General features: G+C 38.1%; 1 protein-coding gene across 1 annotated transcript in view; it reads left to right on the top strand.

Moving 5' to 3' along the window:
* Positions 1–18,762, top strand: part of CLSTN2 (calsyntenin 2) — a 749,401-nt gene extending 730,639 nt beyond the window's left edge. The window contains exons 11-17 of the mRNA XM_030575667.1: positions 2,006–2,154; positions 3,388–3,611; positions 5,546–5,716; positions 6,402–6,547; positions 13,862–13,985; positions 14,599–14,783; positions 15,566–18,762. Of these exons, the coding sequence (XP_030431527.1) occupies positions 2,006–2,154; positions 3,388–3,611; positions 5,546–5,716; positions 6,402–6,547; positions 13,862–13,985; positions 14,599–14,783; positions 15,566–15,769 (1,203 nt within the window). The 3' untranslated portion in view covers positions 15,770–18,762. The remainder of the gene's footprint in view (positions 1–2,005; positions 2,155–3,387; positions 3,612–5,545; positions 5,717–6,401; positions 6,548–13,861; positions 13,986–14,598; positions 14,784–15,565) is intronic.
* Positions 18,763–20,511: the final 1,749 nt, after the last annotated feature.

Below are 20,511 nucleotides of genomic sequence, written 5' to 3'. Positions count from 1 at the left end.
TGGCATAGCAGGCAAGTTAAAGTGGCAGGAGAAAAGTAGTGTAGACACCTCCATAGTTAGGTCAACATATGCTGCCTTATGTCAACCTAACTCTGTAGTGTAGACTAGGGCTAGGATTTTCTTCCACTCCCTTCGCTCCTGAGCCATTAAGTTAACTAGCTAGCTTGAGTCTCCCCTTGCTAATGTCATTCTTTGCTGTTGCTAGTTTATAGGTAAAAATTGTGATATGCATGATCACGTGTAGTGTTATTACATTCTTCTGCAGAAAACCTCTTAAATTATTCATGGTGTTATTCACAAGATTTGAACCTAGGTCTCCCTGTCCTACTCAGCTCAAAGCTTGCCCTGCCCCGCTCATGTGCACGTGTTATTTAATCTTCATCTTTTTTCTAAACCCTTTTTTTTTAAATGTAGATGTTTGTGTGATGTAAACTATAAAATATAATATAAAATGTTTCCATTATCAACAGTCAGCCTCAGGAAACAACTGCATGTAATGAAAGTGCATTTGGTATTAGTTTCCTTATGTTTTATGGTGCCTAAGCAGGAGGATGTAAACTCAGAAAGTTGATCTGGTTTTCTGCGTAGTACAGATGGCTCATTGACCTGATTAACAGACATCTTTCAGAAGGAAATTAACAACAAACTCTCACTCTCTCACACGTACACCAAACAAACAAAAAAGGTAGAAAACAAACTTATTTGTGTCTAAATGAAGCTCAGAATTAGGGCTTGTCTAGACAGTGGGGAAGTGGACACTCCAGGGGTGTGATTTCCACAGTGCACTGGTATTAGTTTCCTTAGGTTTTATGGTGCCTAAGCAGGAGGATGTAAACTCAGAAAGTTGATCTGGTTTTCTGCGTAGTACAGATGGCTCATTGACCTGATTAACAGACACTTTCAGAAGGAAATTAACAACAAACTCTCACTCTCTCACACATACACCAAACAAACAAAAAAGGTAGAAAACAAACTTATTTGTGTCTAAATGAAGCTCAGAATTAGGGCTTGTCTAGACAGTGGGGAAGTGGACACTCCAGGGGTGTGATTTCCACAGTGCACTGATGTGTGACACCTTAATTGGTCCGTGTAGACCCTGCTGCTGCACATCACTGGTTGCCTAGTGTGCTTTACTATCCTACTATTTCACACAGCATGACATTAAAGCACAGTCAGGAAGATTTAGTGCACACGGATGGGAGCTACATGAACCAATTAATGTGCAATGCATTAGTGTGCTTTAGAAGTCGCACCCCTGCAGTGTGCACTACCCCATCCTGTAAACAAGCCTCTGTCTGCAGGCTGCTACATTTTTGTTTTCAGTCTTATGAGCTTTGGAAAGGTTAGCACAGCTACAAAGACAACAGTGATTCTCTAGTAAGACCTATCAGTTCAGATGAGCAGCTGGTTCTGTGCAAGAGGAAGCCCCAGTTTACACAGTGATCCCTCCAGTGATCATGAGGCAGAGGGAGGAGAATCCCCTTGGTTGTGACTGTCATTGCTGGGGTTGTGGTAAGGAAAATTTAATTGCTTTGTTCACTCATGTGGAAAAAATATCTCAAAGATGGACTGGAATAAAAATACACAGAGGAAATAAAAATAAGGCAGGACAAATTTGCTTCTTGCATAACTCTTATTAAAGTCAATTATTTTCTACCAGCAATAATTTTTCCTAGTGTATCCTGTAATAATAAGATGATGCATTTATGGAAAGTTGAATTTCAAAAATATGAGCAGCTGGGTAAATAGTATAGATTCACAGTATTTCAACTAGCTCCTAACTTACTATACAATTAACTATAGCAATAACAATTACTAAGATGTGTGATAGATGAGCATCTGGTGGGTATTTGTTCCTGAAAACTGTATATATACAGAATTAATATTGACTACTCACAGCATTTGTTTCTTAAATATTATATTTTAGCCAGTCTCTCTAAATAATTCCTTAGAAGTATATTATCTACCTGTTACCCTAAATACTAATTATATGCATTTTCCCCAGTATCACTTCAACCCTTCCCAGTCAGTCCTTGTCATGGAAGGAGATGATATTGAGAATATAAATCAAGCTCTCCAAAAGGTCTCATATATCAACTCTAGACAGTTCCCTACCACAGGCATACGGCTTCTTAAAGTCTCATCTAAAGTCCAGTAAGTTACATTCAATTAAACTGATTAGATTATATTTTTAAATAAATTATTTTTTTTGAAAATATAAAAATAGAATTTGAATTAAAATATGTTGATAAGCTATACCTTTAAATTATCTAGCAAAAGGCATGAGTTGCATTTGCTTTTATACTTAATTGCTTTGTGGGTTTCTTATGTTTTGCTTTCGTGGTGTCTTCCTTGTAAATTTAATTTAGTTGTGTACCATTTGTGAAGCATTTGGTCTATATTGAAGAGTCTGCGTGTATGTTATATGTCAGTTGAAGGTCAGTAGAGTACTTATTCCCATTTGTCCAATTGATTAAGGTTTCTTCTGACATAAAAGCCATAACTTTTAAATCAGCCTTTTATAATGAATAGAGGGTACATCTACAGGGGCAATGCCTCTCTGCTAGAAATAGCCTTTGCCTATATTGTGGTAGGGCCACAATCACTGTAAAATTGTGGCATCTTGGACAAAGTAGAAATTACTGTGTCCTACTATTATCATACAACTATCACAGTATAGCATAAGCAACGATGATAACATTTCTCCATGGTAAAGGACCAGTCTTCCATTCCTTGTACACAGTGACTTCAGTTGGAGTTGTTGGTGTTCAGGAAATGCAGCGCTGAGCCCATGATGCATTCAATTTAATTGGATGGTTAGGTTCTTGATTCACATTTAACAAGATAACTGTTATATCAATGTGGGTCCCTAATGTTAAGCTTACAATGTTTAGTTGCTATCTAACTTTAATTTTTAACCGTTGATTCTTTTTTGTTAAATGCTAAGTAAGTGTCTAAATGTTACCTACATACTGCCCTTACTAATGATTGCATGTGCCACTGAGGTGTTAAACTAGTCAACGGTAATTCCAGTAATTGTGAACATTTGCATATAGGCCCATGTGGACTTTGCAACCTAGAACTTTTAGTACTATTGCTAAGTTTTACACATGGCAGTAAGAGTACAGAAAGATGTGCATATGTGCTGCTGGATCACAGTATGAAATGGACTTATCTGGGGGCAAAGGCAGCTTAAATAACAAGGAGAAATACACACACAAATTAATTATTTGGGCATTGGGCAAAAGAGAGCGACGACAGAAACATGCACAGAAAGAGTGGGTGAGGTAGTCAAGCTAGCTTGCTTTATACTGCATGCCTCTAGCAAGGGAAGAATTTCACCTGACAACTATTCCATGAAATTAAAAAATACTATATATTTTTCAGGTGTTTTGGTGAAGATGTCTGCATTAACATCCCAGACATAGATGCCTATGTAATGGTGTTTCAGGCCAATGAGCCCAAGATCACAATAAGTGGAATGGACCACTTTGCTAGACCAGCTACGCAATTTGAAAGTGAAAGGGGAGTGACTCTGTTACCAGATATCAGAATTGTCAGCACAGTCACCAAAGTGGAACATTCTGTGGACTTCAAAGAAAATGATGGAGGTTAGTGCATTTGTTTTCCACATTTGCCCGAAGCAGGAATTAAGGCCTTATTGTACAAGATACAGTACACAGAAATAACATAGATGGCCTCTGCCCCAGAGAGCTGACAGTCTAGGATTGAGACTATTTTAATGTGTTTTTCAAACATTTTTTGAAACAAACAGACAGATCCTCAGGCACAAGTTTACAGGGCTACTGTGTGTATGTTCATTAAGTACAGTTTCTCTAAACCATTTAATTATTTTTTTTCTTACTTTGTGCTTTTGAAGAGCCTACTTCTTATTAGAGGTGCTCAACAAAGTTAACATGAAATATCCTGACCTTTTCAGTGGTAGGCAAACATTAGGAAATATCAAAAAGGCGTCACCAAAAATTGTTTTAAAAAGAGGCTTCCTTTTGGCTGCTGTTGTGAAGTTTAATTAAAAAGTCATTAACCAGATGTTTTAGAAATCATCCTCAGGTACATTTCTCAGACCAGAATAATAGGCCACTATTTGTACATCTCTCAGAAAATCTGAAATTGCTAATAATATACTGGTTTAGGAGCACTGGTTCCCTAAAGCATTTTTTCTATAACAATTCTAATTCAGTTGCCTTAAACTATATCTGATCTAGAATACTTTCTGTCTTTTGGAGGACATAGTGTGTACTGCATGCAATGTAATACATACAAGGATACCTGTTCAGAAAAGAGATGATCATTCATTTTGCATGTTAGGAACTCTGATATTTCATTCATGTCCCTGTGCATTATGAGTAAAAATGCCTAAGGGCCTGATTTTTAAATGTATTTAGGTGATCATTGGGATTTTCAAAAGTACTTAAGTGCCTAACTCCCATTGGGAGTTAAGTGCATAAATGGTTTTGAAAATCCCACTAGGCATGTATTTGCATCTTTAGGCACTGAATTACCATTGAAAATCTAGTCCTAAACAAGATGGATTGATTGATTTAAATCAAAGCAATTAAAATCACCAATTTTAATGGTAATTTAAATCAACAAGATGGAAACCTTGTTTTAAGTCATTGATTTTAATTGATTTTGCATTTGTACATTTTAGTTATTTTGCTAATCCACAGTCCTCATTGGCTATTCCAGCAGCCAAAGATTGCCAGGGAATAGGGTGGTTCTGACTTTAATCTCTTTCTCCTGGGAGAGCCCTCTAAGTTGGGAGCCTGAGGAGAGGTGATAGTTGCTATGATTCCAGCAATTTATATTATGCAAAGGGTATCCACAGGGAGCCAGTTAAGCCAGTGTTCCAGCCGCTTTGTGCCAAGTGGACCAGAGAATTAAAATATTAAATATGCATCTGACTCTCTTCTGAGACAGGATAGATTTTATACTCCTCACTGGAAGACAGTCAGTTTACAACTCAATTACTTAGAGCTGGGAAAACGCGTGATCATTTGATATTCCAGTTTATGACTATGCTAGTTCTTGGATAGATTAGTATAGCATCCTCTCTAATGCAAAATTCTTTATGGGCCATAGAATAATTGAAAGAATCATGCAATCACAGAAAAAGAGATTTATGTTCACAGCTCCTTGCCACATATAGTAATGTATTGAATGAAGTAGTACTAGGCTGATGTCAATACAGTATTGAAAAGCAAAACTGTTAAGCTGTGAATTTACTTCCAAAATCATGTTTCAATGTTATATTTCTGACATATATTATGGTTTGCTATATTTTGGATTCATCGAAGTACTTATATGCCCCTGATAATCACATCTGAGTATTGGAGATTTCTTGCTTTTAACTTGCATGTGTAGTCAATCGTCAATGTTTAATACATGCTTATAACTATTCAGCCATTCCCTTTGGAAGCTGATAACACGGTGCAAACCAGGTTAGAGTATAAATCTATTTTGTGACTGTTTTTTCTCTGATTTTGTTTCTTATTTCTGTATGGTCTATTCCTTGTGTTTACAGTCCATAAGCCAGTTGTGTTAGAGGAAATGGTTCACAACTTGGATTTCTGTGACATTTTGGTCATTGGTGTGGAATTAGATCCCAGACAGGAGTGTTTAGAACTGGATCGTAAGGAGCTTCAAGGAAAACATCTAGATACCACCAACTCCACAGCAGGGTATTCTATCTCTGGTATGCTAATGAGCCATTTACATTTTAATTACATTCTTAAAAAGAAAGGGCTAGGTTTTTGCCTTGATGGTACCACTCTGTGTTAGGGACAGAGCAGACCTGAGCCACGCTATCCGGAGGAAGCTCAATAAGGGATTGTGCCTCAACAAAGCACAATTCCATCTCAGCTCCCAGATGGAAACCTGATCCACTGGGTAGCTGGTTCATCCTGTAGGAGTCAGCATGGCCATAGCCTCACTTTTATACTCCCAACTGGTAATGTGAACCCCCAGAAGCATATGGGGACACAGAACATATTCTCCCTTTAACAAGCCCTTATATGGCATATGTCTGTGAGGGGGTTCCTTAGTGTTCTCACACAAGTGCTGATCAGTTCCTGACCCACTAAAGGCTATACTGTAATTTTTGAAGTAACTACATTATTAGTGCCACGTCTGTAAATTTTTTCTCTAGTATGAAAATAAGGGTTTTTTTTGTTACAGTTCCTGAAGTCCTAACATTGCTCACTTAACTTGATATGAACTGGAATCTTTGACAAATTCGGATTGTTCTATCCACTTCATTTTATTATTTAGAACATGTTATTTCCCTGTTCAGTACTCTTGTAGTAAACACAAAAAGGTTTCTACAATGCTTGCCTCTTAAACATCTTTTGGTATTTATTCATGTTGTGTTACTGCTTCAGGTGTGGACACAATGAGAAACTATGAACTGGTGCTTCGACAGGTTCGATATCGCAATTGGCACACTTTCAACATCTTTGACAGAAAGTTCAGGATCAAGTGTTCAGAGCTGAATGGCCGATACACCAGTAATGACTTTAACTTGGAGGTGAGTAATGAAAAGATGCATTTTCACCAAAACTTTCCCTCTGCTATTGATGAGCTACATTTCTTCTCTAATCCTTCAGAGCAGGGATTGAGTGTATTTGGACAGTACCTAGCACATTTTGGATGCTATAATGAAAGAGTAGTAATAACTTAGGAGAGGAAAACTTCTACATGTGTCATATGCCATAGAAAGTGAAAGACTGACCTCTCTAGCTGGGAATACTGAATGGACGTTGCTCTGTCTAGCCTACTCAATGATATGTAATGACAAGATGAACTCTCACTTGATACTAATATACAAAACCACATTCTTTCCCATGCACAGTTGAGGTGTAGGTCATCCTTAATTTTTCCATGAACTGTCTCCCACATTCAAGCTCCAACCTATGTCCCAACTATTATACTCCTGCTTGAAAGCACCATGTTGCAAGCTCATTGCTTTCCAACTTCACTTGTGGTTTCTTTTTTTGTCAACGCTGTTTTTTTTGTGTGCCACCAAGTGTTGCCCACTTGGGGTAAGTGAAATGATGTATTCTTCGTCAGTAGGAAATCATTCCAGATTAGTTTGCACCTCCTTAGTCAGTATGAGAATAGGGTTCAATGCAATTTTTTTATAGAGGATCTTCACTATCATAATCTAACACATCAGATGTACTGCATCTTTCACCCTCAGGATCAATACTCTGTTCTACAGCATTTGTTGCTCACACATAGTCAGTCACGATTAGATAATATAAAGCAGAGAGTCCACATATTTTTATCTCAGGCAAATGAGGCAGAACACTGTTGCTTCCTATGCACAGCAATGTGAAATAGTGCAGGTGCTCCAGAAATCACAGGCCAGCATGCCTTGCCTAGTAACGAGTATGCTGTTCCAGCATGAAAAAGAAAGTCCTTTTCATTCTTATATGCAGCATTACTTCAGAGCCCTCACTCAATGTTAGGGGGCTTATTCCTTCACCCGCTCACTCCCCTGGTCCTTCTGGCATTAATAGACAGCAACAATACCCGAAGTCCAAAGGTACAAACAATTTGATGTTTATTGGGTTGAACTTCCAGCAAGCATGATTCCAATTTCCTTCCTTAGTGTCCCTCTTCCCAGCTCTGACACCACAGACCCTTGCCTGTGTCCCCGTTCCCATTCCTTGTTCCCATTCCCCCCCCAGAAAAACATGATTCTAATTTCCCCACCCCCATTCCCTGTTCCCATTTCCCCCCCTTCACTTCCTGATTGACCTCAGACTATATAGTAAAACTTGAGTTCTGCTTAGCTATACCTTAACCAATAATTTTACTGAAATTTAACTAACCAATCCTAACATATTGTAACATATTATCTAATCAATTATAACCTACCACCTTAATTGATTTACACCCAACAAAATTTATTATACAGCAGACAGAAACAATCACGGAACCAGAGAGAGGTTATACAGACAAACAATAGGGAAATGGAGACTACAGTGATAGAACAACAAAGAAATGAGGATTTCACAGCCCAGCTATTGATAAGTGAGTTCTTGCCAGACAGGATGCTATCAAACTAAATTTTCTTTATATCTTCTAGGCTCTTCCCTTTCTCTGGAGGTGATATATTGGATCACCTTTTTAACAACCCAAAGCTGCCTTATTTCAGTGTGACTGATGAGGACGTGACCATTCGCTTCCCAGCTTATGACTGCCTCTGCTGCATAGCCAAAGACCTTAGCCTAAGAACAAGGCCTTAGACTATCATAGTGGGAGAAGGCCTATAAGCAGGCAGACAGATTTTGATTCTTGTTTTGTACCTCTATAACTAGCTAAGTGATAAGAATACACCTAAATTCTTAAAGTATAGGCCTTTGCAGACAGGCCTGAATATCTATATCCTAACACTCAACACCACCAGCATCTGTTCTAGTTTACAATTTTTTTCTTTAAAGTGAACTCCATGCTGGTATAATATGCCAGATTGATATCTCAGGGCTTAAGTTCTCTGCAGAGGCACAAAGCGCAGTATGGGCTGGGGCGGTGCAAGCCTCCTTACCTTATTCCAGTAGTGGGGCTCAAGCCAGACCTTCACAAGTGAAAGGGGCAATTTTGCTCATTTTCTGTGCTGATTTAATTCTCCTTAGTCCAAACCCAGGTGCCAATTGTGGTGGTGCTTTCAGGGCCGGCGCCACCATTTAGGCAGCCTAGGCAATCGCCTAGGGCGCCAGGATTATTGAGGGGGCGGCATTTTGCTGTGGGGGTAGCAGGTGGCTCCGGTTGACCTGCCGCAGGCATGCCTGCGGAGGGTCCGTTGGTCCGTGGCTCCGGTGGAGCTGCCACAGTCATGCCTATGGATGGTCGGCTGCTCCCGCGGCTCTGGTGGACCTCCCTCAGGCATGCCTGCGGCTGCTCCACCGGAGCTGAGGGATCAGTGCAGGGGCCGGCGAAATGGCCATGCACCTAGGGCGCGAGAAACTCTGGTGCCGGTCCTGGGTGTTTTTCTGCATGGTTTAATCAGGTATTAGAGATTGCTAGAGTCTGAATATAAGGCCCGCTGAACCTCAGCTCCAATCTGATATGGCGACTTGTAACATATATGGCTACCTGTTCATTAGGAACTGGAATTGGGTTAATAGGACTGTAGAATAGGTTCTGCTCACATGCACATCCAGGTTTATCTGCTACAAATGGAGGCAGTAGTCCTTGGTATGAATTTCACAGAAGAAGTCCAATCCTGCCAACAAAAATATTGCATTTTAATAACTCAAAATCTGTTTTAATAGAGATAATATGAATTACACTAGCAGTTGCATTGGACCAGGTCACTCTGTTTGATCCTTTCCCCTTCTAAAATGCATATTTTTTGAACCTTTCGGTTTTGACTTCATGCACTTTGAAAGATACGTCTTTGTTTGACAGTTACAGATGTAATTCATAGCTGTTCCAGGGTTGGGTATTTCCATTTTTGTTTTCCCACATTAGGATCTCAAATTGTACCTATAAAATAGGTTAAATAGACTGTATTATGGGAAAGGTCAATACTTTAAAAATAATTCATTCCAGTTTTGAGTACATATTTTTTTACCTACAAACAATTGCTCCTGTTTTTGTACCCATAAATCTGTTAAACGTAGAAATGGAATAAATTGTGCCCACAACTGATTATGGAGTCAAAATTACTAGCAAAAATTTCAGCTATGGAGTTGGAGGTTGCATACCAAAACCGGACCTAGAGACACTAAATTCACACATAAGTGAGCTGTTCAGCTGGTGACTGATTGGTTGTCTGCTCCATTGTCACCCAAACTGACTGGGGCAACAGCTGGGAGTAATTCCAGAAGTGCTGTATACTTGAAATCATTTCTGCTCACTGCTTATCTCCCATTTCATGGAATGACTGTCCCATTCTCTTCCTTATGTCTTTTTGGAATGGGTCCTCTCTATTGACATTCTGAATGCCTGTTTAGCCTGACAGTGGGTTGCTATGGCAGAATATGCTGCAGGATGCTCCCATGTGTTCATCTAATCAGCCAGCTACATGGTTCTCCAGTGTCTCCTTTGTATGGCTGTTTTAATGCCATGAAGAACTTCATTTCTTTCAGCTCGTGGCAAAATTGGCATAGTTTCTTTTTAATTTTTAAGCTCTTACAAAATCCTGCATTTAGAAAATGTGGCGAATTCAGGCTGCTGCTGTGCTTATATTCTGTTTTTCTCCTTTTATCAAGTCTGGCTGAGTTTAAAAACTTCACCTCTTCTCAAAAGCTTCTCAAGTGCTTTTCTCACAGATGCTGAACTGCTTCAACACTTCTCTTTAAGCATATCTGTGCTGCTTCCTGAACATTTCACCTCTCCATGCATCCAGATTCTCAGTTAAGAACAGCAGCAGCTCTTGACTGTCACACCCTCTGGCAAAGGAGCATGGGTAACAGCCAGCTAACTGAGTTGCTATTGGTAGGTTGGGGGAGCTGTTGGACGTTAGAACAAGGATTATACCTGGCCTTCTTATTCATGTTGTACGCCTATTTTTTTTAAATAGAATTTGGAATTTGAGGGAATTACTGGATCCCCAGCTGCTGCTAAACAGTCATATAACAATATGTCTAGGAAGGTCATTTTTCAACTTGGTCAGGAGAATGTGCCCTTACTGGTGGGAGACAGACTTTGTGTTTATCCATGGCCATATCACCTCAAGATTGGATTACTGCAATACAGTCAGCAATGGAGCTACACCTTTAGCAAAACTGGAGACAAAGCTAGTGCACAGGATAATTCTGCACCATGATTTGCAATAGATATCTCTTGGTTTCTGGAAGGAAATTCAAGTATTGGCATTGATCTTGAATGGCATGAGGGTTGCCTACATGAGAGACTGCCTCTCTTCCTGCACAATAGAGCTACAGTTGGTCAGTGGAGATTAAAGAGCTGGAGCGCACACAGTATAAATGGAAGGGAACTACCTGCATATTTTTCATAAGGGGCCTTAAATTGCAACTAACACCCACCGTTCATCTGAAATAGCCCATATTTGTTTCCCTTCAGGTCACTTTACAAGGCAAATTTATTCAGGCTTTTGAGGGGAGGGAGGAACACAATAAGGACTGGTATTTTTGGTCAGAGGTGTCCTATTATAATGTGGTTACTGCATCTGTTTCCCTTGCCTAGCCGTGCCTCAGTTTCTCTTTGAGCTGGTACAATGATTAAATTAAGTCCTCCAGCTAACTCAGAAAGATTCCATATCTCCTGAGGTAACTGAAGTCCCAAACAAGAGTCCAAATTAAAAACCAACACAAAAGCTCCATGCAGTCCCATTACTGGGTCCTGAGCCTTTCTGTCCATCTTTCCATTCTCTGGAATGTAGTAGACTTCATCCAGCCTCTCCTTTTGAGCCACAGGCCTTCTTTGAGAGTCTACCATTCTTCCCCTCTCACATTGCAGGGAACTGAAGCCAGGGAGTGCTCTCACTGTCTGGAAGCTACAGTGGTGGGCTCCAAATCAGTAAGTTATCAATCGGTTAGTGCCCCGTTCTTTGTATATTCCCTTTGCCCACAGCCTCTTCTTTCACTCTGGTAATCCCTTGATTTTCCAGCTGGGACTTGGATATTTGTAATAGTACCCCTCTATGTGTGTACTTCATAACCCTTGGTATCATCCTCTACCTCTGTCCACCTCAAGTATCTTTGCAAAAGTCACAGAACTCCTATCTCCCTTGGGTTCATTATGCTTTTATCCACCCACCTCTTCTAGACTGCTTCCATAGCTCCTTCTAAACTGCTAGCTTCACCAGTTTCTGCTGAATCTCCCCAGCATGCCACCCTCCCCGCCTCGCTCCATATCTCTCTTTCTCACACTGAGTGTGGAAAGGCTGCCTCTTATATTCTGTCCAAATTACAATTCCCAGAATCCATCTGGGTGCTTCCTTTCCCAGAATTCTCTTGTTCTGGGGATAAAAGTAGAAGTATGTTGTGTTGAGCCTGTAGTTTCATTAAAGAGTGAGTGCACCTTGTTGCAGAGTGACTTTTTTAGCATTGATAACATTTTATATCCAGTTTGCATAGGTGTAAATCACTGGACGTACTGCAAATCAGTAGAGGACCAGGCCCAGAAATCCTATAATTAGGCCCGTAAAAATAAATTAGTTAATCAATTTTTTTTAAATGCGTGCATGAATTCTGAAAAAAAACAACAAATTCCTATCACCTCTGCTCTGCCTTTTGCTTTCCTTTCTCAGCTCTCCTCCTGGCCTATTATTGGTATTTATATGGACTATGAGAAAAGAAGGGGTTAGCAGAGTTGCTTTGTGCTATGAATTACATTCTTTCCTTCCTTCCTTTGAAGGAACCTTTACAGAAATGTGTTCTCTGAGAGGAAACAAAGAGAATTTTTCATGTACAACATGTGCTGTCATGTGAGAAAAATGTTTGTTCTTTCTAAAACCTGGGGACTTACTACAAAGGATGCTATTTGTCACGGCTAAATGGAACATATAAGCAATATTTGGATATATTGCTCATCTTACTCAGTGTTTAAAAATTGTTAACTTGGGCTCATATCTCATTTTCAGGCAAGAAAAAGGAACACAAGTATCATGCACACCTGCTACATTGCATAGTCAGGACTGCCATGAATACTTACATTTGTGAAACACTTTCTTGAGCACCATGTTGGTGATTCTTTGGGTTTTCATCTGGACACTTTTCAAGTGCCGTTGCACAGTGGAAATTAGCTTTAAATATGTCATTGGAGAATTCTGTGTTGAGGTCTCAATGATTTTCAGAACAATTTGTCTTGGTTTACAAGTAAAAAGGTTGAGTCTAATTGCTGGCCCTGTAAATGTAACCTGGGTTCTGAAAATCAAACTTTGTTCCTTCTGGCTCATTGATCATCTCCATAAAGATTTTCTAGGCCAGATTCTCTACAGTTTCTTCTGTGCCTAACCCCATTACCTGTAGTAAATGAAGGCTGAATTTGACCATGCCTTTGCGACTTATAAGAATTACGTTAATACATGAGCCAAAATAGAATTCAGCCCACTGTCCCACAGCTGGCATGGCTTTATTGTGTTAACAGGCGCAAGAGTAATAAAATTTATCAGTCACTAATATCAGCAGATATAAAACGGAATACATTCAGGGAACAGCCTGAATAACTGGGTGCCATTTTTACATGGTCACTTTTCAAAGTGAACTTTATTTAAAGCAGACATCCTAAAGATAGCTAAGTAAGAAGTGAACCTAGAGAAAAATGAATAAAAGCAAGCAATTACTAAATATGGGCTCAAGCCACAAAACTAAATCTAGATTGACATCTATTTCATCTGAAGTTTTGAAACCACAGCTTGCTAAGAAAATGCGTCTTATAGTAGCATAAAAAAGGAAGTGACAATATTCATAGAGAAATTGGATGAAGAGGGAAATATTTGGTCTGAGCAGATGGTATCAGGGCTCTACAAATGTCCAGACCTGCTCCTGTTTAAAGACAATGATAAAACTCTTAGAGACTTCAATAGTGCATCTAACGTATGATAGAAAGATGAACAAAGAGAGAGAGAGAGCTGGTTCATACAGGTAAAGGAGAGAGTGTCTTTATTCTTCCAGTCTGTTCAAGAGCTACCAATAAGAAAGTGGCCCAGCCAAGCCATACAATAACCCAGGATAGGTTAACTGGCTTGGGAGACTCTTGATCTTGTCTCCAGTGCCTACAAAATGAACTTGAATCTTTTACTGAGATCTATATAATATTCTTGTCTGATGATGAACTTCACAGCACAGTTTCAGACACCAGAAGGCATGGTATTGGAATTTACAGCACTTTTAGTATCACACTTCTTTTTCTTTTGTTATTCCAGGTTAATATCCTACACAACTCCAACTCTAATTTTATGGAGCATGTAAATCACATGGTAATACAGCCACAGTTTCTCCAGTCTATCCATCACCCAGAGGAAAGCATAAACAGCATTCATGGCTCAGGTATTAACTATACAGAAATTGCTCATAATACTTTAGGGCTTGTCAGTGTTTCTGTTGTGATTCAGTTCATTCAACCAATGAAGACATAGGATATACGTGGGGATTCTGCTACCCCAAATAAGTCATTGCATAGGTGTAAGAGAAAGCAACATTTGTCCTCCTCTGTCTTTGTGAGGAGTTGCACTTTAGTTAAAAAATACACTATTTGAAAGTGTGTGCCCAGGTTTTGTTTAAAAAAAAATATACAGAGACCAGAAAGTTGAAAAATTAAAACTGGCAAATGGCAGAATTCCAGACATCAGTTATTTTCACAAATGAAGTTAATTCTCTAATTGTGTTCCTGGGAATATCTGGGAATATTTGTCTCTTAACAGAAAGGAACAATATGGATGAAGGACGATTTAACCTTTTGGCATCAACAGACAGCTGGTATGACTTTGAGTTGTTCTGCATTGTTCATACCATTTGCCACCACTGAATGTAATTATAGGAAATATTACGAGTGATGTGCAGGTTGCAGAATCTCAGTATAAGGAAAGAACAGAGAAGGAAAGAATGTATTTAGTGGTGTGTAGGTAAATCTGTAGAGAAATGATTCTATTATTTTTTTCAGTTGTTCCAAGCGTGGCTACTATTGTTATAATAATCTGTGTCAGCATACTAGTCTTCATCACAGCCATGGGCATCTACAGAATTCGGACTTCTCATCAGCACAGCTCTATGGAAAATGAAGGAAGTAAAGAAAATGAAATGGATTGGGATGATTCTGCTCTAACCATCACTGTCAACCCCATGGAGGTATGCAAAAAAGCTGGATTGCCATGGCACTTCCAGGAGTTAGTATGAGTGGTAGCTTGCTTAGTTATTGTTTTTTAAAAACACTTTAAAGATGGATTTATTTAAAATGCTACTTTGTTTGATCACTCTTCAAGGCAGGGTCTGTCTCTTACTATGTGTATGTACAGCATCTAGCACATACAAATAATGATTATTATTATGCTTTTTATTATTAATTGTTATTATTTTATTTGTCATCCTGTATATTATTGTTGTTTGATGGGATGGTGAAGAATTGGCTTAAGGGGGAAAGGAGCATTGCCCTATCACTTCCTGCCCAGCATAGACACTTGCAATTTAAAGCACCCACAACAATGCAATTCATCCATTTTAAAATGTGCTGGTACCAAATATTGACAAACTGAAGGCAAGGGGCAATCCAGGGCAGAGGTTAAGAAATGAGCAACAAAATTGAACACCTGTCTAGAGAAACTGACATATGATCAAAAGTTAAATGAGTTAACTAACTAAGCAATGAGTCATTTACCAATATTTCATTTTTTTTACAATAGCTTCAAGCTTTAGAATTTACCTGCTACTTTACTCTACTCTGTATATCCCCTAATAACCAAGTAGCCACGTAAATTGCACTTTCTCAATACATTAGCAATTAGTTTCTGAAGCAATCCATTTTCATGGGTGTTACAGGAAGTGTTAAACTATTGGTTCAATTGCTTTATGTTCCCCTAGCTAGGTTAATGAACAAGTCCTTTTCCTTCTCTGTATTTTCTAACATAATGTAGAAATATGAAGAGCCTCGCCATGTAGTAGAGGAGAGTGAGGAGGAAGTGGAAGAGGAGGAGGAAGATACGACCAGTGATGAATCAGGTGAAAGTGAAGAAGAGGAGGAAGAGGAGGAGGAAGAAGAAATTGGAAATGAGGGAGACAAACAGAATGCCACCAGGCAACAGCAGTTGGAGTGGGATGATTCAACACTCCCTTACTAGAACCTGCCAGTCCTATTGCTCCTTTTGTAAACACCAATACAATTTATTTCTGAGTCAAGTTAATCTCTGTCTATGAATTAACTGACAGGATTTGAATTTATTGCCTAAAATAGATATAGTTCTATTGCCCAAATTGATATAGTTGTATCAGTTGCTATTGATAGAATTGTCCCTTTCCTTACAATGCCTTGTGAAATACAGGGTACCAACTTTAATGTCCTCTATGGTAATGACACTAGTCCGGAGCTTGGTCTGTCAATTTATTCCCTCAATTTCCAGTTTCTGTTCCAAATAATCCAATAAAAGTCCTGTCACTCAATCCATAGAGGTTTTGCCTTTGCTATTTTTTCATACAGGAGAGATTTCAGCTTATGACAATTATTTCTGTAGGTCCTAATAATGCTGTTGCCATTTGGCTTCACTTTATTGTGTGTCTAAAAGAAATCTGCCTTCAAATAAGAGCAGAGGTTTAGTGCTACAGGTGTCAAACGCTGAATGCCATTTACCACCTCCTTTTTTTTTCTTTTTTTTTTTTTTTTGCCTTCTTTGACATTAATTGCATTCTACAGAAGGATATTTAAGACTCCACATGTAGGGTATATGTGAGAATAGGAATGGGTAATACATTTCTCTGCTAATGTGTCATGACCTTGAAGATAAAATCTTTATCCAGTCCACCTGTTGAAACCTGACTACTATCATGTAAAACCCCCAGAAAATGAAACCTTTTCTTTTGTTAACTTTCAAAGATCTTTTGCCCACAGATTAAGTAATGTTATCTTATGTTGAACATAAATTCTAATTCAACTTGATTTTGGCTGAAACCTGTGGGGCTGATCGTTAGCCACAGATTCTGTAACTTGCTGCAAATCAGTGTTTTGTAATCTGCATTGTAAATCATTATCTTGATGCAGTATCTTACTGCAGTAACAGAAAATCAATGAACCCCAGTATACTCAAGTTGCCTCTGGTTGGAACTTAGACAAGTACTTATATGTATGCATGAAAATGAAATATAATCTTAGGGAAATGTTCCCTTCTGCCTGTAGAAAGACTGATTAAATGATGCCAGCTGGAATTTATGTCTGGCTTTATTCTATAAAATATCGTCCCCCATTTTTGCTATACTTTTACCAACCAAACAGTGGCACAGGAAAAAACTGACATAACCTAGACTCTCCAGCTCTCCTTTGCACCTACTACTGTCCTTTTTCTCCTCTTCCTGAACCCTTTATTTTTTGAAAAAGGGGGTCTATAAAGTAAAACAAGAACAAGGAAAAATAAAATCCAATTGGAACCAAAAGAAGTAAAAGAACCATTAGAGCTTGAGCAAATATTAGTTTAACACAGCATATTTTTTCCTAAACACTGTTCAAAGAAAAAGTACACAAAATATGCTGGTAAGTCTGTTTTTCTTTTTTCCTCCTCCCTTTAACATACTTTGCATCTTCAAAATGACATGAATAACAAATGAGGCAGCATTTCCTACGGTAACTATTTTAATGTATAACAGACAAACCAACTGGCGTCACAGTGAATTCTGCCCTGTGAATTTTTACCTGTTTCCAACCCTCTTCTTTCCTTTAGATTTTGTTTGTTGGATTTTGCTTTTGTAATTTGCTGTTTGGAGTGAGCCATTCCTCCTATCTTTCCTGTGTGCCAACAAGAAGCTCAGTAGCAGTACAGTATGGAGCGTAACTGAACAAAAAAGTATGTGTGTAAATCTTTTCTTTGCTACGGTGCCATGGCTCCACGCATAGAAATGGCACTTAATCCTGCAGGAGGCAACCCTTACTCACCCTGGGTTCATATGGATAATTTTCAGGGTTGCCAGCTCTCTCGCTGCTTGGTATATTTCTTAAAGCCCCAGCTCTTACAGTAATGTGAATACAGAAAATCTCAGCTTTCATTTTTTTAAACAATCAAAGTTCTAGCTCTTATGGTTGCAAAAAAAAGGTGACTCAAGTGGGCCCTACGAGCATAAAAAATTAGAAGGTAAATGAAGACAGTCCCAAATTTATTTATTTATTTATGTAAAATCATGGTTTTTAGATTGACCTCACGATTTTGGGGAGACTGACTCATGATTTTTGAATGCTTGGTGTTGGCAGTACAGAACTTTTCCCATGTGTTACAGTCCCATTTTCTTGAGGGTGTAAGAACAGCTGGATTGGTCCCCTAATTTATTTTTATACTCACACTAATTTTTTTGAATAGCAAGATATCTTTTAGGTCGCTCACTGTTTTGCATTGTAGATGGCGTGTGTACAAATAACTCATTATTAAAATATATATATTGTGTTTTCTTCCTTCCAGAGTATGATATAAGGAAATCTGGTAAAAAGGCATAATTCCTTTTTTTTTTTCAGTAATATGAAGCAGGTCTTTCATTTGTAGTTATATTCAGCCCACAATTAAACAAAGCTTTCTGCTCAGACAGAAAGTAAAAATTAGAGATTTAAAATCAATCTCAAAATTAAAATTGTATTGAAAAATTAAAAATCAACTTTTTGTCAGTAATTTTCACCATTTTTATGTTTGAAAACAGCAATTTACATTATTAATAGTCTATTTTATAACTTATTCATAACTTGAAAATATATGAACATTCATTAAATATTTATATTTTGTTTATTGGATGCAAATCTATTCAGATTATGCTGGTATATTACGGAAGGAGCAAACATGAATAAATTTATATTCGATATTGTAAATATGTCTAATTTATAGAAGTAAGATGAATGAAAGCAGAGCCTGTGCTATCTCTATATTGGTTTGTACTTATTTGTACATGTACTTATTTGTACTATGTACTTATTTTAGGTTAATCATTTTAGCAGGTTATGAAGCATTTTACATTCAAATGATCAGGAGGGTCATTTTTACAAAATTTCAGTGAGAACTGGATATTCCTTTATAAAACGCACACACGTGCAAAACATCACTACAGTTTTCTGTAGCAATGGCCCAAAACACTGGAAAAGATTGTAAAATGACAGTGTATTTTTACAGGATTTTTTTTCATTATTTCCTTTTTTCCCTAAACATTTCTACAGTTTTTTTATTTTTAATTAATAAAAAGCAAAAATGTTTTAGTTTTCAAAAAGCATTTTCAAAAAAATATTTCACTTTTGCTGAAACCAAAACTAGATTTTTTTCCACCCAAAGGTAGAAAATCTTTATGAAAGCCAGAATATTTTTACTGAATTGTTTTGTTTTGTTTTCAGTTGCCATTTTTTTCCACCTAAGGGGGTGGGGGAATCGCTTTGATTGAAAAAGTATTTTTTGTCAAAAATATGCTTAGATTAAAAAATTTCAACTAGTTCTACAACACACTAAAATTTACATAACTGTCCTGGTTGATTAATGAAAAGTACTATATAATATTTCTTAAGAGAGGCTCTCTGTTTCATTTCCTTAGAGATCTCTAAGTATATTTCCCCTCACCCTCAAGCTTATCACTTTGATGGACTAGGGTGGACTAGAGATTATATTTCATTCAAGGCCACATCATACTCAGACCTGAACAGGTTCACGACAAGGGAGGAGAGTGTATACCAGGAGCATCCATGTATCTCCTACTAGAAGACAGGTAAAACTGCAGTCTTCGCACTCAGGAAGCTATGTGGTGCCCAATCCTCACCCCCTGCTGTAGGAACTGTGTTGTACAACCTCTTAAAAGGGCAGTATAATATTCTTACTCTTTTGCACTCCCCTGAATAATCTGGCTGCCTGAGGGATATCCCCTTACTCCAAATACAGATCTGGGCCATCAAGCCACACAGAAGTCCTCATTTTCCAACAAGTGTTAAAATGGACCCAGTCTTCTGACCCTTACTTAGCCAAACTCACACTGATGTCATTAAGATGAGAGTTTTACTTTATTAAAAGCAGCAGGATTGGGCCCCAAAAGTATCGAAACTGCAAAAGTGACGCCTCCTTGCATAGCATCTGGCTGTTGTGGGGATGGGGTGTTAAAAATGCCCTAAGATAGATACTTACATTTTTCTCTTCTGACATTTTGAGGATAGACACAGGTTGGAAAAAGCTGCAAAATTTGCTAATGCAAGTTCAGTTGTATTATGTGTTATCTGAACTAATATTGCTGCTTATGTTCTTTTTCATGGTCAATAGCTCAGATTTCTTTTTTACTTCCACCTGTACCACAGGTATTAGATTTCTACAAGTGATTCTAAAGACATATGGCTGTTGAGATCAATATCAAGAAGTATGGCATCAGCTGACACCGGTTCAAATAAGGGTTCATTAAATTTAGTAGTAACTAAAATAAAATGTTAGTGTTTGTTCTGAATATTCATTTATTCAAACAGATGATGATATCTGGGAAATATACCATAGATCACCGAAATTAAAAACATCTAGAAAGCATTTGATTGTTTATAGAGAAGAGAAATACAGGGCTTGAGGTCTTGATAATCTACAAGCCAGTAGAAATCCCATCCTCCCTACTACAATACATAATTGCTGATTAGATTGAGCATACCTGTGCCATTTGTTCTACGTTTAATGAAAATGACAATATAAACCTTGTAGCACAATTTAATTGTCATGTACCAAATTTGTAGGAAATTTGAGGGAAAGGAACTGAGTGCTGTAACTCTTGATGTCTAACACCCGATTAGCATCTTAGTTTCTCCCACTATAATTGTTTCACCTTTGTGGGTCATGTTTTTCTTTAATAGTTTCTGTATAGTGGCTTTCCACTCCTCTTCCAAAATGAG

This window comes from Gopherus evgoodei, chromosome 9, assembly GCF_007399415.2.
Source record: "Gopherus evgoodei ecotype Sinaloan lineage chromosome 9, rGopEvg1_v1.p, whole genome shotgun sequence".
In the NCBI taxonomy this organism is placed as follows: Eukaryota; Metazoa; Chordata; order Testudines; family Testudinidae; genus Gopherus; species Gopherus evgoodei.
The sequence above is the reverse complement of the archived record's forward strand: the minus strand, read 5'-3'. Positions and strand labels throughout refer to the sequence as shown.